Genomic DNA, 22,516 nt, shown 5'->3' with positions numbered 1-22,516 from the left:
AAACACAGAGTAGCAGATTAGACTAAAACAAACAAACAAAGAAACAAAACCCAAACATATGCTGCCTTCAAGAGACACATCTCAGCTACAAGGACAAATACAGACTCAAAGTAAAAGGGTGGAAAATGATACTTCATGCAAATGGCATTAGAGAAAAGCGGACATGGCTATACTTATATCTGACAGAACAGACTTCAGGATAACAATGGTAACAAGAGACAAAAAATGGACATTTCATAATGATAAAGGGGACAATACAACAAGAAGACATAACATTTATCAATATATATGTTCCCAATGATGGAACAACAAAATATATAAATCAACTATAAACAAAACTAAAGGGAGAAACTGACAAAAACACAATTATAATAGGGGACCTAAATATCCCATTGACAGATTTGAATAGATCATCCAAACAGAAAATCAATAAGGAAATATTAGCCTTGAATGACACATTAGACCAAATGGAATAATTGACATTTATAGAGTCTTTCATCCTAGAACATCAGACTATACATTCTTTCCTAGTGCACATGGAAAATTCTCAAGGATAGACCACATGTTGGGACAAAAACTAGCCTCAGCAAATTTAAGAAAACTGAAATCATACCAAGAAAACTGACAACAATGCTTTGAAATTGGAGATCAACTGCCAAAAGAAAGTGGAAAAAAATCATAATATGTGGAGATTAAACAACATGCTACTAAAGAACGACTGGGTCAAAGAAGAAATAAGAGGAGAGATCCAGAAGAAATCAAGAGAAGAGATACATACAAACAAATGAGAATGAAAATACATTGTATTCAAATTATTGAGACCTGCAAAAGCAGTATTAAGAGGGAAATTTGTATCATTACAGGCGTATCTCAAGAGACAAGAACAATCCCAAATAAACAACCTAACATTACATCTTAAAGAATTAGAGAAAAGAAGAACAAGTTAAACCCTAAGTCAGCAGATGGAAAGAAATAAAAATTTGAGCAGAATTAAATGAAATAGAAAACAGAAACAATAAAAAAATTAATGCAATGAAGAACTGGTTCTTTGAAAAGATAAAAAAAAATGACAAACCCTTGGCTAGTCTCACTAAGGATAAAAGAGAAAAGACACAAATTTAAAAATCAGAAATGAAAGAGAAGTTATGATAGGTTCCACAGCAATGCAAAAAAATCATACAAGAATACTATGAAGGACTGTATGCCCCCAAATTCAATAACGTAGAAAAAAATGGACAAGTTCTTAGAAATAAATAACCTTCCTAGACTAAATCACAAAACTGGAAAATCTACCGATCAACAGTAAGAAATTGAACTAGTCATCTAAAACCTGCCCAAAATCAAAAGTCCAGGACCAGAAGTCTTCATTAGTGAATTTTACCCAAAATTCAAAGATGACTTAATACAACATAATAACAAACTTAATAACAAATCTAATACAATAATACATTAAAGAGATTATACATCATGATCGAGTGGGGTTCATTCCAGGGGCACAAGGAGGATCAATATATGCAAATCGATTAATGTGACAAAATAAAGGTTAAAAATCATATGGTTATACTAAGAGATGCAGAAAAAGCATTTGACAAGACATAGCATCTATTTATGATTAAAACACTTAATAAAGTGGGTATAGAAGGAAAATACCTCAACATAATAAAGGTTATGTATGACAAACCCTCAGCTAAAACAATACTTAATGGTGAAAAACTGAAAGCTTTTCCTCCAAGATCAGGAACAAGACAGGGATGGCCTCTGTCACCACTGTTACTCAACTAGTATTGGAAGTCCTTGCCAGAGCAATCAGGCAAGAGAAAGAAATCAAAAGCATCCCAACTGGGAATGAAGAAGTTAAATTGTCACCTTTTATAGATGGCATAATTCTTTATATAGAAAATCCTAGAGATTCCACCAAAAACCTATTAGAAACAATAAACAAATAAAGTTGCAGATTACAAAATCAATGTACAAAAATCCACTGTGTTCCTATATACCAAAAATAAAATTTCAGTGAAAAAATAAACAAAAAATTCCTTTTGCAGTTACAACAAAAAGGATAAAATACCTAGAAATAAACTTAACAAAGAATGTGAAGGACCAATACACTGAAAACCATACAACATTATTAAAAGAAATTGAAGAAGATACAAAGAAATGGAAAGATATTCTATTCATCGACTGGAAGAATCAATATAGTTAAAATGGTCATATTACCCAAAATGATATAAAGATTTAATGCTATCCCCATCAAAAACCCAATGGCAATATTTATAGAAATGGAACAAAAAAATCATCAGATTTTTATGGAAGCACAAAAGACTCTGAATAGCCAGAGCAATCCTAGGAAAACAGAACAAAGTTGAAGGTATCACACTCCCTGACTTCAATTTATACTACAAAGCAACAATAATCAACACAGCATGGTATTGGCAGAAAAACAGACACACAGACCAATGGAATAAAATTGAGAACCCAGAAATTAATCCACACCTATACAGGCAGATAATTTTTGACAAAGGAGCCAAAAACATGCAATGGAGAAAAGAGCGCCTCTTCGATAATGGTGCTGGGAAAATTGGAAAGCCATGTGCAAAAGAATGAAACTAGACTGCTGTTAATCACCATATACCAGAATTAAATCAAAATGAATCAAAGACCTAAACATAAGACCTGAAACAATAAATTGCATAGAAGTAAGCATAGGTACTAAACTTATGGATGTTGGATTCAGAGAGAATTTTATGAATTTGACCTCAAAGGCAAGGAAAGAAAAAGCAAAAATAAATGAATGGTACTATATCAAACTAAAAGACTTCTGCACAGCAAAATAAACCATCAACAAAACAAAGAGGTGACCAACTGAATGGGAGAAGACATTTGCAAACAACACCTCCAATAAGAGGTTAATATCCAAAATATATAAAGAACTCATACAACTCAATAACAAAAAAACAATCCAATTACAAAATGAGCAGAGGATCTGAATGGACACTTCTCCAAAAAAGACATACAAATGGCCAACAGATATGTGTGTGTGTGTGTGTGTGTGTGTGTGTGTGTGTGTGTGTATGTATGTGTGTGTGTGTGTGTATATATATATATATATATATATATATATATATATATATATATTCAGCTTCACTAGCTATTAGGGAAATGCAAATCAAACCACAATGAGATACCACCTCACACCTGTTAGAATGGTTATTATCAAGAAGAGAAGTAATAACAAGTGTCAGGCTGTGGAGAAAAAGGAACCCTCATACACTGCTGGTAGGAATGTATATTGGTACAGCTGCTATGGAAAACAGTATGGAGATTCCTCAAAAAATTAAGAATAGAATTACCATATGACCCAGCAATCCCTCTTCTGGGTATCTACCCAAAACATCTGAAAACATTTATCTGTAAAGATATATGCTCCTCTATGTTCATTTCAGCTTTATCCTCAGTGGGCAAGACATAGAAACAACCAAAGTGTCCTTCAATAGATGATTGGATAAAGAAGACATGGTACAATACATATATATAATGAAATATTACTCGGCCATAAGAAAAGATGAAATCCTGCCATTTGTGACAACATGGTTGGATCTTGATATTATCATACTAAGCGAAATAAGTCAGACAGAAAAAGTTGAGAACCATATGGCTTCACTCATATGTGGGATGTAAAACTGAAAGCAACAAACAAACAAGACAACCAAACAAAGAAACAAACTCATAGACACTGACAATCAGTTAGTGGTTTCCAGAGGGTAAGGGGGGAGAGGGTGTCATAGAAAAGGGAAAAGGGGGTCAAATATATGGTTACAAAAAGAGAATTGATTCTGGGTGGTGAACACACAATGCAATGTATAGATGATGTATTTTAGAAATGTGCATCTGAAACCTATATAATTTTACTCACCAACGTTAACCCTATAAATTTAATAAAAATTTTAAAAAGTCTGAAACATATATGAGAAAAATAACAACAGAATGTAAAGAATAACTTAAGTATATACTATTGTCAAAGATTTACTCCAGATAACAACAACCACCAAAAAATTTGGACAACTTATGTTAAGATCAAATCAATAAAAAACAAAAATGACGTCAAAGTTAAGTTTAATTAGCAAACAGTGATAATGCCACTGGAGGGCATAATAGAGTAACAATGACGATTTTCATTCCCACGTGACTATAAAAACCCAACATAATATATGAAAGAGCACTCAAGACACCGGACATCAAGAAACAAAGAACCTTGAGATATGGAAAAGACGAGGAACCTATGATTGCCTGCAGCTTACTGTTCGGAGAAGGTTTCCAACGCCTGGCGCAGAGCAGAACTCAAATGGAGCCAAGGTCTCCCACGAGCTGAGGAGATGAAACTGAGAATCCAGAGGCCTGAGTTTGTAAAGTGTAATACCTAAGAACATATGGCTAGAGAAAGATTGCCAGAGATGTACAAGGGTTCCCCTCATTTATTCAGCAGAGTATTGATCAATTCATATGTGTGAGAAAACTGCCAGAGACAAGGGAGAGAATCACCCAAAAGGATTAAAGGGAACAATTCCAGGAGCTCACACAAGGCTGGGGATAGTGCCTGTTCCCCACCAGCCAGATGAAACCAACCAACCAACCAACCAACCAACCAACCAACCAACCAACCAACCAAAACCCTCAAAATTCATAGTGTATCAGTAAGAGTAGAGAAAGGGTTTTTACTTCAACGATCCAATTAAAATTAGCTCTAGCACTAAATGTTGCTCTGTCCGCCTAACAAACTTAAAAGCAAGACCCAAGAGGAATAAGCTGTTTCCAACACAGTAACTTAATCACATACCAGAAGAAAATTCAAGAATATCTGTAGGTTACAAAAATATCCAGCACCCAAAAAGGTAAAATTTATAGTATCTGGCAGCCAACCCAAAATTGCCAGGCATACAAAGGAGCAGGGCAATACAAATCATAATGAGAAGAAAAATCAGTCAAAACTGACCTGGCAATGACAAAGATGACAGAAGTAGTAGACAAAGAAAATAAAACAATTACACCTGTAATCCATGTATTCAATGTAGATGGGAGATTGAGCATGACAGACACATGAAATGCAAAATATTGTGGACCCTGAGAAAGAAGATACCTATTAAGAAGGGCTCGTGCTGGCTAACTGGGCTCAAATTTTAAAAAACAGAGCCCAGCAGCCATTTCTACACAGGAGCCTCTTACGTTAATCATGCTTCAGCTAGAAGTCTGCATTGAACTGCCTGCCTGCACAATGTTCCTGCCATCTGGGCCAGCATTTGTAAAGGATTTCCTGGAATTGTAGTTCAACCTATAGAAGTGAGGTTTTCCCTGTTGAATCGGAGCTGCACAGCTATATCACCATCAGCATCTTCAGACCAATCAGAGAGACTCCATTCTGACCAACGAGGACATTTTCTTGGACCAATCAAATTGCAAGGATTTAGAGTCCTCATTTGCATGAGGACAGACCAGTCAATCAGGGACGAGGGACAGGAACAGGAACTTCTATCTATATAAGTCAGCTCCCCTCTGGCTTGGGAGCACACACTTTCCCTTTTCTCCAAAAACTGAAAACTATGTTTCTCCAGCTGGAGCTAAAACACTGAAGATGTCTTGCTGGAGCAGAGCAGAGCATGGCAGAGCTGTCTAGCCAGAGAGGGGCCTGGCCCCAGGGCCTCCTCACCCCAGGGCCTCCTCACCCCAGGGCCTCCTCACAGTCATGCTGCTTCATAATTGAGCTGTAACACTATTGAGCTATTCCATAACCATGCTGTTCTCACAGCTGTGTTAGATCACAATTGAGCAGTTTGTGCTGAATGAAAAAAGTATCCTTCTTCACGCACCCTCCCCAAATAAAACTGTAAAAAAGTATGTGGGAAAAAAAAGAAAGAAAGAAAGAAAAAAAAAAAAAAGAAAAGAAAAAAAGAAACCCTAACCTGGAAGCATTTTCTGTGTGTTTTGAGAGCGTGAGGTACGATTTATGAAATAAGGCATTTAGAGAGTGTGACAAGTAATCTGAGATCTGAAGGCTGAATAGAAGAGTTTTCAGGAGAGGAGGGTGGGCTGGGGAGGATGTTTGAAGATACAATATTAAATATGATTAGATCATGGAAAAAGGAGGGAATTTTAGAGATGAGGTTGGAATATTTTTTTAAAAAGCTATACTGGAGAATTTAGACTTTCTTTTTATGGTTAAATTTTAACCACTGTACTCTGACAAAGCACAAATACATGCCTTCAATTTTCATTTTTTAAACTCTTATTATTTAAAGGGAAAGTTTTAGTTATTAATTATAAAGTAATTGTTCAAAAAATTTCCATGACTCCTTTTCATCATCTAGAGTTCTCTTAAACACATGCATTCCTAGCATGTTGGAACTGGAAAGCACTCGAGAGATCTTGAGGTGCCATCTTTTCACTTCACAGAGAAGTGCGTAGAACAGGGAATTTGCCCAGGGTACATTGCGTGTCTGTACCTGGGAACTGTTTGCTTTTCCTACCACAGTCTAGAACTCAGAGTCCTTGGCCTGGGATTCAGAAGCCTGGCTAGACTCCTCTATCTCATGTCTTGTTGGCTTGGACTGCTCAACATTCTTGAGCATCCTGGCTTTTTACCTGTGTATCAGACTTCATATTCGTCCTTTGCGGTCTGATGAAAAGATGGTTTATCTTAGACTTGAGGTGGGGGAACTAAGAGGGTCTTCTCATTACTAAAGAGAGCATAAATCCTCCCCAGATCACGAGGTCAGGTGTTGCCTCTTCTGTGGATCTCACTTGCCTCTTTGTACTTTTCTTATGGCATAGCCATGTGGACTGACTTATTTCTTCTCCTAGACAACAAGCATCTTGAGAACATGATACATGGCTTCATCATCACTACATCTTTGTAGCAAAGTAACGTGGGGACTGAAAGCTCCTACTGAATTTATTGTAGACAGAGATGGGTGGACAAATGAACAGAGTGGGATACGTTCTTTCCTAACAAAAGATTTAAGTAGATACTAGTATGGGAATGAAAGCTATATTATTGTAATAGTATTATTGTAATAGCTTGTATCAGAATTTTTCTCAGGTAACAAACTGAGTTTAGAAAATACGATGGTGAGCCACCCTAGGTGAAAGGAGAATCTCTTACGAGCAAGCAAAAATGATAGTTATACTCTTTTTCATAACACAAATGACCATGGATTTGAGGGTAGTAAGAGATTAGAGAGAGAGAGCTCAGGAATGAGGGAAAGAGAGAAATGTGGGCAGCATGGGACAGCGCCCAAAGACTTTAAACCAGAGAGAGCTATCTAATGCTGAATTTAACATGTTTTACATGTTTGATGTAGACCAATGCCATCTTTCTGATCCTTAAGCACTGACTACCACACACAAAGTAGATGCTAATGAACAATCAATTACATTTATGTTAGATATGGAAAGAGTGTGCTTTTCTGCATTGTTCATAATTCCAGGAACAACTGACTTATGTCCATGTATGCTGAATAGAGAGGCAGATTAAAGAAATGGAAGAAAAATGCAGCTTCCACCCTCCTTAATTCTATCACAAATGTCTCAGTAGAATAATAAAAATACATGAAAAAAAATAGCCATAGTTTAGTACAGTTTATGTTGCGCATAAAACATGAGAGATATAGGCAATAAATGTTTTTGTAGTTTGGATCACAGCGTCATTTCTAACATGGTCCACTGGGAAAGTTTCCCTCCAGGGTAGATTATGAACATAGAGAAATAACAAGCAATTACATCATATGGAAGATTAGCTTCTGGCCCTTCCCTGACCCCTCTCTTTCTTTCCTTCAAGCTGGAGAATCATTGATTGGTCACATTCAGGAAGGAGCAACATTTCTCATTTTGAATTTTCTCCAGCTACCTCGGCTCATAGAGTTCCTGGTGGATTAAAACAGCTCTCTCTCTCTCTCTCTCTGTCTCTCTCTCTCTCTCTCTCTCTCTCTCTCTCTCTCTCTCTCGATACACACACACACACACACACACACACACACACACACACAGGGTGCCAAAAACTGTGTACACATTTTAAGAAAGGAAAAAACTGTATTAAAATTATGCTGATCGTAACCACTTTGAGCACCTCTCGTAATTGCAGAAATCAAATGTGACTTGTATTCATCTTTTGTTATCGGTATATATTGAATATTACAATTTTAATACAGTTTTTTCCTTTCTTAAAATATGTATACATTTTTTGGCACCATATCTGTATAGAAAGAGAGACAGAGATAGAGAGAGAGAATAAACCAAAGCCACAAATTCTACTTCGAGATTTGAATTCACTTTTCATTTTTTGAATTATATTTTAAAAGTCTAGTTATGGTAACAAGCAGTTTTAATACTATGGACAAATACAAACAATAGCACAAAACTCAGCCAATAGACCAAACACCACTGGTATATATAGTTCTACGCAAAACCTTTTACTGCCATCTTGTGGAGTTTTAGGAGATAACCTCAGTAGCAATGTGCTATTTATTGTATCTTTGAATACTAGGTTCATATACCATAGTATGAGTATATGAAAATAACTGGAAAAATATGTAAGTAAAGAGCAGCTAAATATCCAGGTTTTCATTATATCTATCACTTTGGATGTATTATTTAACTTCTCTGTAGCTTGGTTTCTTCATGAAGAGTGAAGTGAGGGTGTGTGCAGATATGTGTGTGTATGCATGTGGATGGATGGATACATGTATGTCTGAATGTGTTCAGTACAATGCTAGACCCACAGAAGGCCATTCATAAGTGCACTTTATTAGGTTGGTGCAAAAGTAATTGTGGTTTAAAAGGTTGAAAATAATTGCAAAAACCGCAATTACTTTTGCACCAACCTAATAATTGGCAGAAACGTAAATAGAACTCCTTGCCTTCTGCCTTTAAAGACTTTCGATATAGAAAATTAGGAGGAAAACTTAATTAGGCCAGTTGGGGTCAGAAGAAAGTGGTGTGGGTACAGCAGTGGAAACCTCCATCATAGTCAAAGCTAGGGTTGCTTGTGATTGGAAATAGACTGCTGTTCTCTTCAAATGACCATTCCTATTTGGCTTCAAAATACAAACACTATCAATTTTCCTGGGAATCTGTCCTGGATTCCACATTACCTAAACCCCAAGAGACTAATTTAGCAAAGCCCCTGTGGTCAATTCTGGACGAAATGACTTTGAATTTAGTGTGAGAGAGAAGAAAGGGTAATAGATATTTATTGTACACTTCCATGTCATAGATACTTCACACAGTCTGATTTCTATTATCTTACAGGGTAAAATTCCCAGACATCAGGAAATTTAAATACCTTGACCAAGACCGCCCAGTAAAAGGTAAAGCTAGACCTGGACCCTAAATCTGCCTGATTTCAAAGTCAGTATTTTTTTTTTTTTTCATCTTTCACACAAACCTGACAAATTCTATCAACTCTGATCATGCTATTCCCCTGTGTGATGTTATGATTTATAATAAGAAAGATACATTTGGTCTTTGTTTCCATTTCTAGCACAGAACTCCTAAGACCTTTGAGTGATAAAGGTGTCATGTTTTATATTAATGATCTAACTTTTGGACCAAACCTGAGAATGGGGCCTGGTTGCCAAGAGAACCAACCCTGTGATTAGGGGCTTGGAACTTTCAGCCCCAAGCCCCAGGCTTCCTGGCAGAGGAAGGGGGCTGGAGATTGAGTTCAATCATGTCTGTGTAATGAAGCCTCTATACAAATCCTAAGGACAGGGTTCAGAAAGCTTCTTGGTTCGTGAAAATGTGGACATGCTAGAAGAGTGGCACTCCTGGAGAGAGCACGGACGCCCCACACCCTTTCCTCATACTTCGTCCAATGGATCTCGTTCATCTGGCTGTTTCTGAATTATATCCTTTTATAATAAACAGTGATCTAGTCAGTCAAATGTTTCTCTGAGTTCTGTGAACCAAAGGAGGGGGTTGCTCCGATCTACACCGGGGTGATGAGAAGCCCAGATGATAACCTGAACTTGGGACTGTCCTCTGAAGTGGCCTGGGGAGTGGTGGTTGGGCAGTCCTGCAAGACTGAGCCCTTAACCTGTGAGATCTGATGCTAGCTCTGGGTCGACAGAGTCAGAACGGAGTTGAATTATAAGACACCCAGCTGGTGCCGGAGAATTGATTGTTGGTGTGGGAAGGCCCTCCCTGCCGCCCCCAACTCCATGCTGGAATTGGTGACCACAAACTTTATCCTAGTTAAAACCCTACCACAAGTTCCTGCTGTCCTTTTATCCCCATTCCCTTTTAAGGCCTTAGAAGATGTATGATGTGCCTCTTTCCTCATTAATCTCACCTCTCCCCAAACTTCCCCTCACTCTCTCTATCCTAATCACCTTACACATGGTGTACTCTCCCTGCTTTCTGGGCCACCAGACGTGCTGGTCTCCTGCTTCACTTTTCCTCTCTGGCCCTGTCACCTGGCCTGGTGTGTATACTTTAATATATATATATATATAAAATTTATTTATTTATTTATTTTTTACATACTTTATACATCTTTTAAGCCTGAGGTAAGACATCACTTCTTCAGGGATATCTTTCTGGTCCCCCAGTCTGGGTCAAGTTCCCCTAGTCGTCTTCCCCAGCACCTGTGGCTCCCCTTTGGTAGCACACTCAGAACTCAAATTTGCAAACTCTACGAGGGTGATGACGGCGCCTATTATATTTGCCACTATATCTCTAGCCCTTGTTCAATGTCTTATCCAAGGTAGGACAATATCTTTTCTATATTTTTCTATATATATTTTCTCTATAGTTTCATATATTTTTACAAAAGTAAAAATAATAGAACTGGAGACCACACCCCATTTGACCTGCTCCTCATCTCTCTTAAAGATCAAAATGTGAATTCACCTCAAAATAACTGATGGTCCATTTATTTCTTTGTTAGAGAGTGTCTATGGCTGTTTAGTAGAGCTACAAAGACTTTTCCAGACAAAGTTCATTGATTTGTAAATACCTTTACCTCAGAAAGACATTTTTAACTACTTTGGGGCCGAAAGTGCTGGAAATAGAAAACCATCATCATTAGAAATGAAGTCTTCATGCATGGTCCATAGACATTGTCAAAGTTGGTATTTTTGTCCTGGCCTGAATCTCTTGTGACATACTTGGGTGAGCAGTGTTCGGGAAGGCACTGCCGGCTGCCCAAAACCAGGCCTCTGCCCCTCCCAATGAAGGCTACTCCCCTGAAATAATTTCTAGTGTTTCAAAAGCAGTTATGGTTCTCAAGATTCTAGATCTAAAAAAATTCCCGAAATAAACTCAACGAGCCAAATGAGCTCTCGTGGACATTTATCATTTACGATTCAGTGTCCAAATAATCTTCTTATTTTGGGCCACTCCAAGGTAGGAAGGAGGCACAGCTTTACCTCCCTCCCTCCCCACCGAGAAGCTACAGGGGGCAGACACTCCCTTTCCCCACATCTTGGCAGCCATAGCATGGACAGGCCACACACATGTTCCTCCTGGGAACTTAAAGTTCCCACATGAGGTGTAACGCGTGTGGAGAGAGAGGTTTTCCCACAGCTCCTCCAGAAGTGTGACCTGGTCATAAGTGGACAATAGTTATGGCCTCAGGAGCCCCGTCCTTCACAGTCTGTCCTTCTGTGGGATTTCCTTCTGGCCTCTGAGCCTGGTTTCCGAGCCTACCTGAAGATCCAGTGAGCTATCTATTATTTTTCCAATAAATTCCTTTTCCATTTAAGTCATCCAGAGCTATGTCTGTTTGTCTGGAGTCCAGAACTCCAGCAACCCAATTCACTGTCCGAGCGCCCATTAAAGTAGTTAGCATTACACGGAAGGAAGCTGGTTGTGACAGAAGGAGGCCTCAGCTTGGATCTACTGGTTCCGAGTGAGAAAACCAGTGAACTCTTCAGTCTCCTACTGTATAAAATGACAAGGTGATCATTTTTCTAGCCATCCTGAAGGGATGCTACAAGGGTCAAATGAGATAATGTGCCCAGTAAGGGACTTGAATAGAAATGATGATGCAAATGTAAGGGTTATTAGGGATTAGCCAGCAAAACAGGTTAGTCCAAGGCAACAACAAATTGGAACCAAAAGTCGGTCCACTTTTAGTTGAGGATCGATCATTCCTTCCTTACATATTGAGAGCTCTCTGCAAGGCTTCCCCTTTATCAGGGCTCAGCTGTCATAGCTCATTTTCAATGTTCATGTAGAGAAGGCTTAGGACCAAGTGTTATTTTTTGAAGCTTGAGTAGGAACTCCTAATTATCTAAACATCTTTTTCGAAGAAGAGTATATATTATTGACAGATTTTAAACAAGCATCATGGATTTAGTAGTATGATCTATGGGGAATTCCTGCTAGCCAATTAGGAAAGAATCTGTCTGATTTGGAAAATATGTTCTGATGGCCAGAAAGCTAAAATCTATAAGACATTGTGAATCTTCAGGACAGAAGGGACCCTTTGGGTCAAAGGTCCAGGTGAATACAACTAACAGGAGTCCTCGGATTCCTAGCTGCCTTCAGAGAAGTGGGCAAGGATGTCTCATTCATTCATTCATTCATTCATTCATTCATTCATTCATTCATTCAACATTTGCTTAGTAGCTGGGTTCTGTGTTAATCAGAGATGAATGAGACACAGCCCTTGCCATCAGGAGACGCTTCAGAGGATCTAGATATTGCTTCTAAGTCACTTCAATCTTAGAGTCTGTGTGTACAATGGCTTTCTGTGGTGGTCTCTTTGTAAATGCTCTATTATTTCAGGCATTTCTGATTTTCTCACTAACTGGACTTAGAATGCGGATAGACTCAGATATCAGCAAACCGTCACACTCCATTTTCTTTCTTAAAGCAGAAAATCCTGGCTTTAAAATCAGGAACAATAGTGGCTCAAATACCGCTGTCACTCCTGATTATGTGTGTGATCTTAGGAAAATTATGGAATTTCTCTGAGCCTTCAACCCAACCAGGTTGTTGTTAGGACTGCTTGACATTGTAGTGCGGTACCAGGCACAACACTCAGCGCATACGCAGGAGGTAACAGGCATTTCACCCCTCATTCTCCACTGTTCTTGCTAACCCGGGGCCCTCCTTGTGGGGGAGCTTCTCTTCCGGAAGCCCTGCCACCTTCCCAGGCTGGGCTAAGGAGAGCCTCTCTTTTGTGCCAATATTGTCTGCAGAGCTGACCATTAGCAGTTTCCATGCTGTATTGGAAATAATCAGTTTGTGTGCTTGTCTCCCCTCATGAGGCTCTATGTTCACTAAGGACATACTATTATTTTTTCTTGTTGTATCATCAGTGCCTAGCAGTTTTTGGCACTTAGTCGACGCCTAGGAAATATCTGCAGATTGGTTTTATGCAACCAGGTTAATAAATTGTATGCAAAGAACATCCCTTATCTAAGCCTCCTTCGCCTCCTGAAGTTGCACATCTGCTTCAGGAAGAGCTTTCCAGATTGAGGAGGATAGTTCTCTGGTCTTAGGTATTTGGGTTACATTCTCTCCACCCACCCCCTGGGCTCTGCAAATAAGATTTTAATGTGAAAATATTACTGCTCCCAAATGAAATATCTGCATGAGTTTTCCTGGAGATTTGTTACAGCAGAATTTCTAAAAATATGTTCCATTAGATAGTAATTAATATTCTAGGGTAAAAAAAAAAAAGATTTTTTAGTTAAATAACGTTAAAAAATGCTTTCAGAGCATTTCTTTATGATCCTTTATTTGATCATGAGCTGCTTTTAAAGGAACATTTCACAGATATGATATTATATAGAACACATTCGTAGAAATACTAATTTGAGAATATTAGTATCATAAACTTGTATAATAAAACTGAATTTCAGGCTATTGAAGTCTACTTAAAGCTGAGTTCTTAAGTGGTTATCCTGTGGGTTACCTAGAGGTCCGACTTTAATTTCATGTTTCCCAATGTACTGTTTTTGCTGCATCCCTACAAGATGTGGTATATAATGTTAGTGACATACGGACTAAGCAGGACTTAAGGAAGGCAACTAGAAAACATAAATGTTAATTTTGGTTTTCTACTATGCCAGCAGAAGGTCTCCTTATTTTCTTGGGAGAAGCTGTGAAGTCGCCCTTAACCCAAATGCACATGTTGAATCATTCCCGTTTAGAAATACATACTGTTGTGTTTAAGCTAGTGTTGGTTTCTGAGTCTTGTTACACATCTTTTCTTTTGGTGGAGGCGGGGTGAGGAGGTGGAGCAGGTGGAGCTCAACCATAAAAAATGCTCTCCTGGTCATGGGTGACCAGACCTGGGGCTGGTGCTTATTCCCGAGGGAAGAGTGGACGTTTTGCTGGAGTTCGGGTGACTCCAAGTGTTGAGGATGAGAGGACAGAAGTTGAAGATGCTGCTTAGGTGGGACTCCTAGTTTAAACTGTTGTGCTTTTGGAAACAAGGGAGCAAAGCAGCACAGAGCTGGGGAGATGGCTCTTGTTCCCACCTCGGCACAGGCCTCAGAGCCCCTCTGATATCTCAGGAAGTGCCGGTTACAGGAACACTGAGAATTAGTCCCTTAGGCCGAAACCCTCAAGCACTGAAAACTGAAAGCAAGGCTCCTCCATGGGTCTGGGGGCCAGAGCCTAAGAGGAAGGACATGGCCCATATGGTACAGTCACTGGAAGGGTAGATTTTGTAAGCTCTTAAGAGGAACACTTCAGGAAATCAAAGACATCATTTGAGACTTATTTTTCCCCCTCAAGGGGCATGGGGATTTCAGGCATGTCACTAGAAGAACTTTAGACTTGTCATTTGAGATAACAATATAAGGGTGACTTTATCAGCACTCCAGGATGGTGAACAGTATACACAGTGCTGAAATTCTGTTTGAATAACTTGACAATAAGGATCTGGCAACGTCCTTCCCTTCTGCATGGCTCTAAACATGAAGATAGCTAGGTACCCTGAGAAATAATCAAACACCCAGGTGAGCTGTGACTCATTTTTACTCTTTTTAAATCCACAATGTCATTTCAACTTAAAAATTCACAATTACCCATTGTCCCTTCACCTCAACAGCCGCACCATTTCACTTCTGGCAACACATATTCCCAAACAAGTATCTTGGAACACGGTGAAATGTTTCCAGTCCATTAAGAGTGAGCTTTGGAGTTAGCGAGGTCAGCTGGGGTGATCCATTTTAGACTCAGGAATGAGAAAACTAAATTGCTTGGAGAGACAGGAAAGAATCTCTTCATGGGGGTATTACTTCTAGGTGCTCTGCTCCACACTTTTTCATAACAAAACATTGAAACAAATAATAACAGAAGCATTTCTATCTTTCTCTCTGCAGGAAGAATGCCTAAGGACACTACTGAACTAGTTAATGTGATTACATGCTGAATGCCCTAAATTCTCCTCTACAAATACCTCTAGAAGAGGGTTCAATTATTGGATAAGACTTCCTGCAACAAATGCCTGCAAAATAGAATCCATAAAAGAGAATTTTGACAAAAAAGATCACTCACAATAGTGTATGGGACGTAGCCTCAAGGGGTGATTTCTTTATCTTTCAGCATCTTAAGTACTTTAGTTCTGTACCTCTGGTGGGAAGAGGGAAGTGGAAGATAAATATCTACAAAGGAGTTCTGGAATCCTGTATCTTCAGATGGCCATGCAATGTGTTTAGACAATGCATAAACACTAGATGGCACCCATAATCTTAAAACATAGTAAACAGCTGTTGTCTTTTCTTTACAGGAAAGTATGATTATCTTGTAGGAAAACAGTCTATGGGAATTATAAAAATATCTACTCAAGCCTTTCCCACTACTGGTGTCCTGCGAGGGGCTATTATGTAAGGGTTTGGTGATCAAATATGTTTGGGAGAAACCATGTACTTATCTGCGTCTAAGGAGATTCCCAACGCACACTGGTAAAGAGATGTTTTCTCTCAGCAACCTAGTACAACCCTACTGTTCCAGTGTACTGTGAAACACACTTTGGAAAATGCTGATCCAGTCCAAGCCCTGTCCCAAAGAACGAATGGCTCAAACTAACTGAAAGAGGCCTTCCTTCTACACGGTTATACTCTTTAAAAAACAGACACTTTTTTTTAAAGACGCATTCTTAATGCAGAGTTGTCAGTAGTAATAGCAGCATTGATTACTTACAATAGGACACGCTCTAGTCTAAGTGTTTGTCTCCTCTCTTTCCTCAGTATGCCATCTATATCACATACATCTCTATCTATTTCTATATCTATGCACTCACACACATATTAGTTATAGTTATATACCTGCTTTTAGGCTCTGAACCTCCTGAGCACAGGATATTTATCTCATTCATCTTTGAGATTTCATGCCCTAGTACAGAATCTGGCACACAGTAAGCCATTAATAAAATAAATTATCTAGGACCATTCTAAAGGCTGTGTGGACATTATGCCCCTGTTCAGAAAGGTAATTGTTTATTATACAAGTCTCTTCTATGAAGAACAGTAGAGAGCAGAGATCTACCCTCTAGTTCGTTTCCCTGGGAATTCTATTTTTCTTCTCTAAATATACTGTTACTGTTAGCATAGCTGATTTGCAAATTAATCTTACATGACCTAGTAATATGTATTGATTTTTTATTTAATTATTGTTTACAATTTTGTTTTTGTTCTTGTGTTTTCCCAGACTGTACAGCTTGTCCTGGTGTGTGCAGTGTAAGCTATGGATGTAGAATATTTTTCCTCCATATTACATTGTCATTAATTCTGCTTTGTCATTTTTCTTTCCATATTGTAATGTTTGAGCTTCTCAAGCCTGTTTATTATTTTCTCGCAGTGTTAACCAATGAAATTCCAATACTGAGCCTTGAAACTAGCTTCTTTCTAGCCACAGTTTAAATAATTTTTCACAAGCTAAAAAGCAGAAATATTCCCTCTTCCTTTTCAATTGCAAAAAGCAGATCATAGTTTAATCATTGAACTATCCCTGCAAATGTTTTACGTATAAAATATATGATGTCTGAACTTCAGAGATTATCACATTCGGTGCATTGTAACCTCTAAGAAGGCTATAATTCTGATTGGCTGCCTTACTTACTAGGTGGTCCTGGCAGTAATATTTAAATAGATATATCTACTTTTGAAAGTAGAAATACTTGTGGGTCTAGATGAGAACATGATTAGCTCATCCCTTTTTCTACCGCGTGCATAGAGGTTAGAACAAATAAAACCTATGGCTTAATGGACTTCTCATTTACATGGAGTTAAAATGTCTAATGTCATCTCTGTGCCTCAGTTTCCTCATCCTTAAAATGAGCATAATAAGGCATGGGGTTGCTATAAGATTAAATTAGTTATAATAGTGACTGACTCAAAAGTGCCCTGTAAATATGAGCTCTTCCTAATGCTGTGTGCTCCTGAGTGTGGTGTGCACGTGGAGCAGTGCGCATTGAGAAGGCGCTGAATGAGACCAGCCAGGTTTCGAACAGAGGAGAAAGAGCATTGATTTGGGGTCCGGAGACCTGGTTTTTGAGTCCAGTATCATATTCAGCAGCTGTGAAACGTGGGACAAATCAGTTAGCCTTTCTGAATCCCCTTTCCCTGATGTGGAAAGTGAGAGTAACAATAACCTATCCTGACACTTAGAATTTCCTTTAAGATCCCCCAAATAAATGTATGCGAAAGTGCTTTGTGTCTGGGAAAATACTAAGACACTGTGAATGGGACTGTGATAAAATGACAGAGAGGATGGGCTGCAGATTTTGAGCCAGGATGAGGATGAGGATGAAGATAATGAAGTGAGTATGTTTTAGATAGAATTTTGCAGTCAGTCTCCCAGGCTATAACGACCTGAGCTTGGTATAGTACAAAGAAGCCATCAATAAATATTTGAATAAAAAACAGAAACTGGGGAAGAAAGGGGGAAAAAAAGGAAAGATACAAGGAAGGGATGAAGAGTAGGAGGGAGAGAAGAAATACAGGAGTGAAGAGAGAAAGGAGGGAGGGAAGATGTGATGGGCATTAAACTGAATTATTTAAATCCCAGTTCTGACTCTCTCTAGTTAGGTAAACTTGGGCAAGTTATTAAACCTCTCTGAACCTTATGGTCTCCATCTGAAGATGGGCAATGCCTTTCAGAGTGATTGTGAGAATTAAAAATTACTTTTATAAAATTCTAGGGAAATAATAAATGCTTAATAACTTGTTGCTGGTAATTCTTAGGTAAATGGTGATACTGCTACCATTTGTCAACATCACCCAATATGTATAGCGTTATGTTATGTATTTTCTTACATAGTTGTATGCAATAAACTACACAATTATAAAGGTGCAGTTTTTAGAATAGAATCATGGATTTGGAAACTAATTTGCATTAAAAAATAAGTAATATACCTTAAAGAGGCATGTTTCTCAATGTTTTATTGGATGTAAATATGTCTCAGAAAATCTAAATGAAAAGGTTAGCACCTTTACCTGTGTGTGAGGAAGTAACAAACATCAAGCACCTGAACACCATTTAAACTGTAACACACACCCAAAGCCATAAAGCTCTCATCATTTTCCCTTTGGAATTAAGGTGCTTTTGGAGTCCTATCTGAACATGACTTTTTCCTGAATGGTGTCAGACATGGAGGGAATGGAGATCAAGGAGAGATACTCACGGATAGGATCTGGTCTCCTCTCTGGAGCTCCCCACTCAGGTCTGCTGGTCCACCAGCCAGAATGAAGGATACAAAAATCCCTTCTCCGTCTTCCCCGCCCACGATGTTGAAGCCTAGGCCCGTGGAGCCTTTATGTAGGACCACCTTGCGGGGCTCCCTGCAGAAACAAGCAGAGAACACAGGTCACAGGGCGATCCACTCAAGATTTAGAGTGCTTTAACTTTCATTGGGATATACGATACCAGCAATTCACTACCTATGAAAATCGCTCCTTGCAGTAAGATACGTTTGCACATTAACAAAGATGCTACTATCAGAGAATATGCTGAGTTCCTTACTGTAACAAATGCCAACACATCATGCAAAGTCATTCCTTAATTCCAAAACATTTTCTTAACCTAGCCTTACTTCCACTTTTCCTTTGTTTAAAACATCTCTCCTTGCATTTAGCACCATGACAGTACTCAGTAGGATGGATGTATCCAAAAAGCCGGAGAGAATTTGGGGGATAAGAAACGAGATTGAATAGACCAGACCGTAAAACATCTTACAGGTCAGCCTGAGGGTTTGATTGACTGTTAATTAAAATTTGCTCATTAGGTAGTGGGGACTCATTGGAAGACTATGAGGCCCTAAGAGTATTTAAATCCGTTTTAGAAAGATTAAGCAATTGTCATATCTAGGATTGATGGAGACGAAAGCACAGATGTGACAGGAGCCAGGAAAATCAGGAAGGATGCTGACCAAGAAATCTGAGTCTGAGGGAGTGACAGCCCAAACAAGGGTGACAGCAGTGTTAATGAAAACACAACCTGAGAGAGGACACTTTAAGGGAGAAACAGTGGGTCCAGAGGACTCAGGCATTGAAGGCGGAGGGACTGAAGAACGTCTAAGTAACTCATCAAATGCGGGAGGGAGTGGAATCCAGGGCATGAGAAGGAGTATGATTTTGATGTGCTCCGCTTTAGGTAACAGTGGATCATCCACGTAGAGATGTTTGGAAGCAGCTGGAGACAAAAGATAGGGCTTTGGCGCCTTAGGACTGCAAGTGCAGATTTGAGGGTCATCAGTAAAAAGATGAGAGATCAAATCTTGAGCCAATAGTAAACTGAGCTTGTGGAGATGCCAGAAATTTATGGAATACAGGATTTTAAGAGATCTTAGAGGGCATCTAGTTCAATTTTCTATATCAGTAGCTTTAAGACATGTATTCTGCAAGCCTTACATTTGACCAATGTACCTTCTGTATCACCGAACCTCCTCTCCCAAATATCACAGTTCCGATCATTAAAGTTCCTTTTCTATTTTCCTGCTCTTAGTAACGTAAGGATGGCAAACATAATATTTTCATACTAATGACTACAGAAAGAGTCTGTCGTTTGTTATTACATTTCCATGCACAGAGATGCATTATATCTATATTTAGCATTATTATGAGGAAGGGTGTAAAATGCACATCACAGCTTTTTTATGTTACAATATGATGCATTAAAAGGTAACTTGACATAGAGTTAATTCATTTTATTCTACAAATACTTTGTAAGTATCTAGTATGCCAGGGAATGTTCCAGGTGCTCAGAAAGTTTGTAAGCAAAACAAATATCCCTGCCCTTATAGGTTTACATTCTAATGGGGATAGACCACTAATAAGCAATAGGTACAATACATCGTTTGCTATCTTGTATGTTAGAAGGCAATAAACATTTTGGAGAAAAAGAAAAGGCAGAACACTGTAAGATGGACAGGTTGTGGCCGCGAGAGGCCTGGATAGGATTGAGAAAGTGGTATTTAAAGAAAGGCTGAAGAGGTGAGGAAATGAGTCATGTGGGTATCGATAGGAAGAGCATTCAGGCCAGCAGGAACAGCCAATGCAGAGGCTGTGATGCGGGAGGATGCCCGGGGCCGTCAAGGAAGAGCTAGGAGGCCAGTGTGGCTGAACTGAGTAGACGAAGGAAGGAGATTGGTAGAAGATGAGGTATATTAGTTTTCTATTGATGAGTAACAATTACTACAAACTTAGTAGCTTAAAACAACACTGATTATCTCACATTTCCATAGGTCAGAAATCTGGGTGGGCTTGTCCAGGTCGGCCGCCTAGAATTTCACAAGGCTAAAATCCATGTCAGCCAGACCAAGCTTTATTGGGAAGCTCTGGGGAAAAATCATGCTTCCACATTTATTGAGGTTGTTAGCAGAATTCAGTTGCTTGTGTTAGTAGGACTACATTAGTCAGGGTTTTCCAGAGAAACAGAACCAATAGGAGATATAAAGGAATTTTATTCTGAGGCATTGGCTCATGCAATCATGGCTTCTAAGAAGTCTCAGGATTTACAGTTGGCACACTGGAGACTCAGGAGAGCTGGTGGTGTCACTTTCAGGTCATACCTGAGTCTGGCAGGAGAAGACCAATGTCCCAGCTCAAAGAAAGTCAGAAAGAGAGAAATAATTCTTCCTTACTATGCTTTTGTTGTTGTTGTTGTTTTATTCAGGCCTTCAGCGGGTTGGATGGGGCTGTCCATATTAGAGAGGGCAATCAGCTTTCCTCAGTATACTGACTCAAGTGTTAACTTCATCCAGAAACATCCTCACACCATCTGATTCTACCTCTTTGCTGTCTGAAGGGGGTAGAAATCCACTTTCTATTTCTCCCTTTAACACCAGCCCAGGGGAGGAAATGGAGGGCCATCTCGTAATTGCATCTCTTGGCTGTCCCTTGTGGGGTCAGAAGTCTAGCTACTGCACAATCCACTGGTACTTCAAGGGTGAGGGGATGCTTTTTCCTTTGATGGTAGGCTAGAGTAGGCCCAATATTATCAAAAGATTCCCATTTCTATTAGCCCACCCTTTCCCCAGTTCTTTGGTTATGGGGTGCCTGTGTGTTGGGGCAGGGGGATAGGCTTTTCTTGAGGCTTTTTCTTGTCTGTATTGGTGGTTCCAGGATGTAGGCATCTCCAGTGCCCCATCCAGGATATACGGGAAATGAAAATCCAGGGAACTCATTGCGTGTCACTCCTCTCCAAGCTTTCTTCTTTACAACATTTAGAGTCTTCCTATGTTTGCTTCCTTTATTATGTCTAAAGTGTTGTTGCTATTGTTGTTTTGTTGTTTCTTACGAGTGAGGATTAGAGAGGAATGGGATACTCTATTTTGGCTGGACCCGGTAGTCCAGGTTCTGGACATAATTTGAAGATAGGGGCCAACAGGATTTTGATGAAAAAGTTGTAGAAATCTTCCTCTTCCCATGTATAAAACACACACTCTTAGTGGGTCCAGTGACATTCAAGCTACACGTAATAAACACAGATGTAGGGAAGGGGGCTATTACGACTCTAATGTGTATCTAGATATTGTGCTCAATGCTTTCTGTGCATCATTCCATTTATTCCTCCAAACCTTCCAATGCAGGAGGTATACTGATGGCTGAAACTACTCTGAAATCAATCCAGAAGTAAGATGAGTTGATGACTGGATAGATGGATAGGTATCCTGCAGAGCAAGTGTAGTAACATGCTAATAGTGAAATGTAGGGGGAGAGTATATGGGAGTTCATAGTAAAGTTCTTCAAGCTTTTACTCATGTTTGAAAATTTTCATACACAATCTTAAGAAAAAGAAACAACCCGATGAAGAAATTATTGTGACAACTTTTTAGATTAGTGAAATGAGACTGCTCCCCCAAGTTTTTATTATTTAGTAAGTTGCAAAAGCAAGATTAGTACACAAATTTTCTGACTCAAAATCTCAGAGTCTAGAGCACAATATATTCCAGACATTGCAAATCAGCAAGCTGAAGGCTTAATTTGACCCACAGTGTTTACAAATGTTTGAATTAGTCACTCATGTTTAAAATTAGAAAAATTTGCATAAAATACGGATTTACAAC

General features: G+C 39.0%; 1 protein-coding gene across 27 annotated transcripts in view; it reads right to left on the bottom strand.

Annotated features, from left to right (window-relative positions):
- DLG2 (discs large MAGUK scaffold protein 2) overlaps positions 1 to 22,516 on the bottom strand; it is a 1,894,072-nt gene that overhangs the window by 327,414 nt on the left and 1,544,142 nt on the right. For all 27 annotated transcript variants that reach the window (XM_088791538.1, XM_088791536.1, XM_074335659.2 and 24 more), the window contains one exon: positions 18,635 to 18,791. In XM_088791538.1, coding sequence (XP_088647664.1) covers positions 18,635 to 18,791 — 157 coding nt within the window. The remainder of the gene's footprint in view (positions 1 to 18,634; positions 18,792 to 22,516) is intronic.

Source organism: Rhinolophus sinicus, chromosome 14 (genome assembly GCF_057876585.1).
Source record: "Rhinolophus sinicus isolate RSI-liver-muscle chromosome 14, RSI-T2T, whole genome shotgun sequence".
Classification (NCBI taxonomy): Eukaryota; Metazoa; Chordata; class Mammalia; order Chiroptera; family Rhinolophidae; genus Rhinolophus; species Rhinolophus sinicus.
Note: the sequence above shows the minus strand (reverse complement) of the source record. Positions and strands in the feature narration are given on the sequence as shown.